The sequence below is a fragment of the Tupaia chinensis genome, unplaced genomic scaffold (genome assembly GCF_000334495.1).
Source record: "Tupaia chinensis unplaced genomic scaffold, TupChi_1.0 Scaffold000170_1, whole genome shotgun sequence".
NCBI lineage: Eukaryota > Metazoa > Chordata > Mammalia > Scandentia > Tupaiidae > Tupaia > Tupaia belangeri.
Window position 1 is genome coordinate 2,583,238 of NW_006159645.1, and position 6,348 is coordinate 2,589,585.

General features: G+C 36.4%; 1 protein-coding gene across 1 annotated transcript in view; it reads right to left on the reverse strand.

Annotated features, from left to right (window-relative positions):
- Nucleotides 1–2,074, reverse strand: part of NEUROD6 (neuronal differentiation 6) — a 4,508-nt gene extending 2,434 nt beyond the window's left edge. Inside the window, exons 1-2 of the mRNA XM_006146246.1 lie at nucleotides 1,802–2,074; nucleotides 1–355 (exon numbers count right to left, since the gene is read on the reverse strand). Of these exons, the coding sequence (XP_006146308.1) occupies nucleotides 1–334 (334 nt within the window). The 5' untranslated portion in view covers nucleotides 335–355; nucleotides 1,802–2,074. The remainder of the gene's footprint in view (nucleotides 356–1,801) is intronic.
- Between the last annotated feature and the right edge of the window lie 4,274 nt (nucleotides 2,075–6,348).

Sequence of the window (6,348 nt, forward strand, 5' to 3'; positions counted from 1 at the left end):
CGTTGAGGCCATGCATCCTGTTCCTTTCGCGCGCGTTAGCTTCCTGTCTCCTGAATTTGACCCTCTCCAGCCGGAGTTTGGTCATCTTTTTTTTTCTAAGACCCCTCCTTCTGGGCAACCCATTTTCATCTTCCTCCTCCCTGTCTTCCTCTTCCTCTTCTTTCTCGGTTTCTTCTCCGGGGGCCCTTTTGATGCTCTTTCCTCGTAGGACGATCTGTTTGGCAAAGCTTTCTGGTTTCTTCATTTGCTTCTGGTCCTCGCATTCTCTAGAAAACTTTCTGCACATCTGGGATTCTGGCATTACAACAGACTCATCAAACGGTAGTGTTAACATGGTTCTCTAATCTTAAATTACCTGAAAAAATGCCAGCACAACATTTAAAGTGTTTTCATTTTTAAACTTTATACACTTAAAACAGAGCTAATGACTTCATCAAAAGACTACAAAAACATGTGAAAAAAGACGGATGCCAGGACTAATATTGCTACATGAAATATATATATATATACATATATATATATATATATATATATATATATATATATATATATATATATATATATATATATATATATATATATATATATATATATATATATATATATATATACACACACACACACACACACATATATATATATTACTTTGTTCAGCCTGGCAATGATAAAACAGTGACCCATGCAATAGGATTAATTCACATCAGCAAATTATCTAAAGAAAATGAGACATGAAACATTTATTGTAATATCATCACCATCTCCATATCTCTTTGATTTAAAACTGGATTTTAATACACAAAAAAGGATCATGAAATTCAAGCACATGCAAAACATGATATAGCAATGCCGAATTTCATTAATTCCAATTCCCCTGAGTATAGAATGAGAAGAGAAACCAATTTTTTAAAAAATGAAAATTGCTATCTCTTTATTAGCTGAAAAATTGTGGGGTTCTTTTTAGAAAAAAAATCCTTAACTTTATTTGTTGGTTCATACAATTATGAATTTAGATTAGTGACTGTTGGACTATACAAACTGGAAGAAAAGATTAATTAGACTTCATTTTAAAAGTGATTTCTTTCGGATCAGTAAAGAATCATGTCAAAGAGCACTATTTTCCCTGCCTTCAAAAAGAAAAAGAGATTAGGCTAATTTAGAATAAACTATAAGTAAATGAAAAATAAAAATCACTGGCAATTTTTTTTAATCAAAGAAAATGTTGAGATTGCTTTTACATTTTAAAATGGTCCAAATGTAATTGTCTGTTTACTGCTGTTCAAGTCATCCTGGACAAAAAAAACCCACTCTCATAGTGTTTTTGTTCTACGAGCCACAGAAGTCTCCCTCTAGCTAATATCTAACAGGAACGGTCCAAGGATTCTGACTGCAATTGTGCACGTGTGTTCAGAATCCCGAATGAAAGGGGAAAATAATTTGTGTTTTAAATGCATTTTTGGTTTTTGTTTGGTGAAGCAGCAAGTATTTTCATCTAAAGTCTCCAAACAAACAGGCACATTAAAACACAGACTTTGCAATTTAACAATCTCCAGTCCCCTGCACACACACACACACACACACATACACACCACGCACACATACACAAACTCTTAGTAATGTCCACATACTTGCAGTGTTACATAATAGCAGTGAAAGTATGTGATAATTACATCATAAGAATGAAATATGATAAGAAGTTATAGATGGCAAAGAGCATATAAGCACTATAAGTCAGTGACACTGTATCTTTAAATACTTGCATGCAAAGCCAGCATCAATTGAAGTATATCTTTATTTATATTACCTTAGGTTTTAATTTCATTCAATAATCAGTTTTCATTTTGGGTCTTCCAAATCTTTTCAGGCTGAGTGTCGCATCGTCTCCTGGAGTCTCTAGATCTGTGTGTATCTGCACTATCTCATTGATCTCTAAAAAGTGACATTGATGCCAACTGCCAGAGCTGGTACCCATGCCATCTGCTAGTGACGTCACAGGGCAGAGAGAGCCATGTGATCCTCTCTCTTGGGACCTTCATTCTGCACTGATCATCTGGCATCCCTGTAAGTGGGTACCAGCATTCATGCATCAACACAGAAGGTTAGACTGATAGGAAAAAAATCTGCACCAGCATTTCACATAGAGTAGGTGCCTTCCTCTCGAGCTGCTTCGGTTTCACTGGCAATCTGTAGAAAGAGCTGTGTTAGTGCTCAGTTTCGCCCTGCCAACGGTGCAACTGCTAGGTAGTCGTTAATATTCCATTCATTTACAAGGTGGGCTTTTGTGTGAGCGAGAGCTTTTTGTTGTTGTTGTTGATGTTGTTTTGTAAAGATCACCATCCCATTTGTGCACCTGGGTACCCAAGAAGAGAAAGCCGTGCAAAGGAGCTGGAAACTGGTCTTAAGATGCTTAACCAAACTAAGATTTGTGTAAGCGAACAAGGGTCAATAAAGGTCTCCTTCTTTCCTTGTTTTGTTTTGTGACATGTAACTTATGGATGTGTGTGTCTGTGTGTTCTCTTATTAGCATGTAAGACTTCTGTGTGTCTCAGCAATTTGGAATAAAAGAACAGTTTCTCCATCTGGGGTCTGTGAAAGACATCCTTACATGCTCCCCTCCTCACACTTGCTGATATCTTTCAAGAACTTCTCAGAGAGATTATATACATACATACATACATACATGAACATGTACATATATATGAATATATAATAAGATGCTACAAGTCCATTGTCAAAAATTTCAAACTACCTAATTGTGTCCTCTACTGAGCGTCACTAACTTCATTCTTTTATTGTTTCCTATCTCCTCTCAGCGTTAACTTGCTTATTCCTTTTCATTTCATCTCATACACAATAAATATCAAAATTACCACTTAGATTTTTGTCCTTCTCTTCCTGGCATTCTGCTGAATATTTTAATCAAAGATTAGCTGTCCTGTTTTCTGGCTTTCCAATGTTTTTCTTCCTCCTAAAAATCTTCTCACATTTTTTTTTTTCCTCTAGACCGACATCAATTTAAATAGCATCTGTTCATATATTGCTGCCCAATCATTTTCCCCTATCAGGTGTATTTCATGTTTATCTTTTTTCCCCACTCCCCTCTTTTGGGATTCTTTGTAAGGAAACAGGGTAGAAACTTAAGCAAAGCTAGCAAAGCCTTATATCTAAAATGAACTGCAAAGTCAGAGGTGAACGCTGCCTTCCTCTCCTTTTCTCTATTTCCCTTCTCGAATAAAATAAAATGAAAGAAAGAAAGAAATATTTTATTTCAGGTTTGCCGATCTGTAAAGTAAAAAGTGCACTGTATAAAAAATTGAAAAATAAACAAACACAACCTTTGTTGTTTGACAACAGAGTAATCTCTTTCTATAAAGTGGGAGAGTATGCTTTTAGTATTAAAGTAATCCCTGGCAGAACTGTCCTGTTGAATCTGTGTTAGCATTCCCCTTATAAATCCCACTTTTGAAAGGTTTAGAATTCTGCTGCTTTCATGCGCTTTGGATCCAAATTGGCACCACGGGCCTTGCACGAAATTCGGTTTTGCTCCTGTCTTACTCATTTCTACTCTCCTCAAAAAAGTTGCTCAACTTTTTCTGGGCAGCTCTAGAAAAGATGAGGAGTTAGCAAAGAGGAAAATCATGTTAGGTTAAGGTAGATAATTTTTCTCTCTTAATGGCCCAGTCAAAACAAAAAATGCAAACTTAACATAAGAGTAAAGGTTATACCTTCGTAAGTTAAAATAGATAGGCTGGTCTAGCTCCTCCGTTTTGGAAAACCAGACACACATAAGTCTTAAAAATTTGTTGTTAAGGATATATTACTGACAATGAGTACATTGAGTATATTTCCTACTGCTTTTGGTTCAAAACTATACACCCTTTTTATGTCACCACAGAGAATTTCTCCTGGAAGGCTAGATACAGGATTTTGTTTGTTCTCTTGTAAGGTTTAATTTTTACATGTAAAGGAGCCTGGAGATCAGAGTCAGGAGCCACAGAACAGCCAGGACTGTCATGCATTTTACATATTGTACCATATTTGAAACTTGCAGTCTCCAGAAGCTGTTTTGTAATAAAGCCACCACAAGCACAGAACTTGAGTTCCAAGGACTAGATGACGTGATAATGTCAGTAGGAAACGATCACCACTGTAGCTCACCGAAATGATAGGTTTCATATTTTATTTTCGTACATGCAGAAAAATGTAAAACAGTTTATTGATGAAAACATTTGGAGCTGTTCTGTTACTGCCTTTGAACATGAAACAAAAATCTTCGGTGGGGCTGGGGTGGGAAAAAAGCATCTGTGTTCAGGTTTTCTGACTATTATCTATTATTTGGATGTTTTAGTTTTAGTTGTTTTGTTTTTTTTTTTCCTCAAGAAAAGGGGAGGGGTACAAAAAGTTCTTATGTCAAGATTTAGCAAGGATTCTGAGTGTTTGTACAATCAGCTTTCAGAAGAAATTTTGTTATGCATTTTCTGCTATAGTTCCAGATATGCAAATGGCTGGGCTGTTAATATGCATTCATAACATACCCCATAACGGCTGTTCTACTCTCTGCTAAGAAAGCATGTTAACACCAATACTCCAAACACAAATACATTCCGACTGAGAGACAAATATTCAGAGTATGGGCAGTGGGCTATCCTCGTTTCCATAATATATTTTCTCATTTTATAACAACCGCTGCACAGCGAAGTTCACATCTACAACTCCATTTGTTATTAACATAACTGATATGATTCTTGTTTTGAGGCCCTGAATTATTTTAGATTAAAAAAAAAAATTTCTCACTGTGTGTTGGCCTCTCTCTTGCTTTCCCTGGGTAAATGCTCATCTTTTACTTTTAAAAAGGAGCCGCAGAAAATGGACATCCTGTGTTGACTCAGTTACAAGGCAATCACAGCTGAAAGTCCAAGCGAAGCCTTGCGCATCGCTATTTTTAGGTCATCCTGTTGGTACCTGTGTTTCAGCAAATGGGAATTCTATTGACTCCCTTTTTCACAGCTCTTCATCATTTAGGAGATTAGTCTGGAGCATGCCAGGCGTTTTTGCAGCTCTCCAGGGGTATAAGACAACAGAGTGTAGACTGAAACAGGATCAAGGAGCAGAATCTCAGGGCCAGCATTTTTTTTTTTTTTCCCCAGATATGGGACACTTCTGAAATCAATTTGGGGCAATTTCTCTTTCGCCTTTCTTTTCTTCTGTCCCTTTTCTCCTTCTCTCTCTATTTATTTTTTTTTCTCTCAAACAACTGCTTCCAGGCTGTCACGAAGCTTGTGAGCAAATTCAAGTGTTAGTCCCCAGAGTTTTAACTCTGTGATTCCCCCCTTGTCTTGAAATAGTATGCATCTGGGCAGTGTCCAGCTTTGGAGAACAGCCTTTGGAATTTCAATAAAGTTATTTGAGGTATGAGGAAAAATACAAAAGAACTTCATCTCCCCCTCGAAACCTTAGAAGGGTTATAAATATCATTTAAACATAGATATCTAAAAGTCTTGTTCATATATACATGTGAGGATTGCTTAGACTACATGGGTAATCTGAAGAGCAACTCGAGAGCAACATTTGGGTTGCTTTCTCATATTTACTTCAAGAGAAAGACTAAATTGGACTGTATTATGATGCTATACATTCCATTGTTTTTTGTGGCTCACAAAACATTGTGACCTTCAATTTTTTATCATAACCTTTGCAGGCAACATTACTGCAGCCTTTCCTAGAAATAGTTTTCTCATTTTCCCCATTGAACATCCTTTTATTATACTCACCAAACTGCATGCATTAAAATCATTTTCTAATTTTTTATTAAATAAAGGCATCTAAATTTACCAGTTCAAACTTCTATCAATGTGAGAAAACCAGTATTAATGGACTGAGTTGTTATAATGAGTTGTTATAATTTCAGCCATTAAAAAAAAAAGTGATGCTTTATTAATTTTATGACCTTATTGTAAGAAAATACACCATTTCCTTTAGGCTTTAAAAATATAAGAATTTTTTTAGGGAACCAGCAGTTAGCGTAATGGCTATGTCGCTGGACTACCACGTAGTGGACTGCGGTTCGCGTCCAGGACCTGGTGGCTTAGAACTCACACTGGGCGCATGTGTGTCCGTGCCCAAGATCCCGAGAGGAGAATGGAGGAGAAGGGATTGTGGCGTGACCATTCCTCCTGGGGGATGATTTCTTACTTTCTGTCTCTATGTCTCTCTCTGTCTGTCTGGCAAGTGCATGCGCCCTATAGTGAAAACCTCTCCAAAAAAAATAAATAAATAAAAAATAAGAATTTTTTTTTTTACTCTAACAGATGTTATGATGCTGAATTAGAAATTATTATAATCTAATATAGG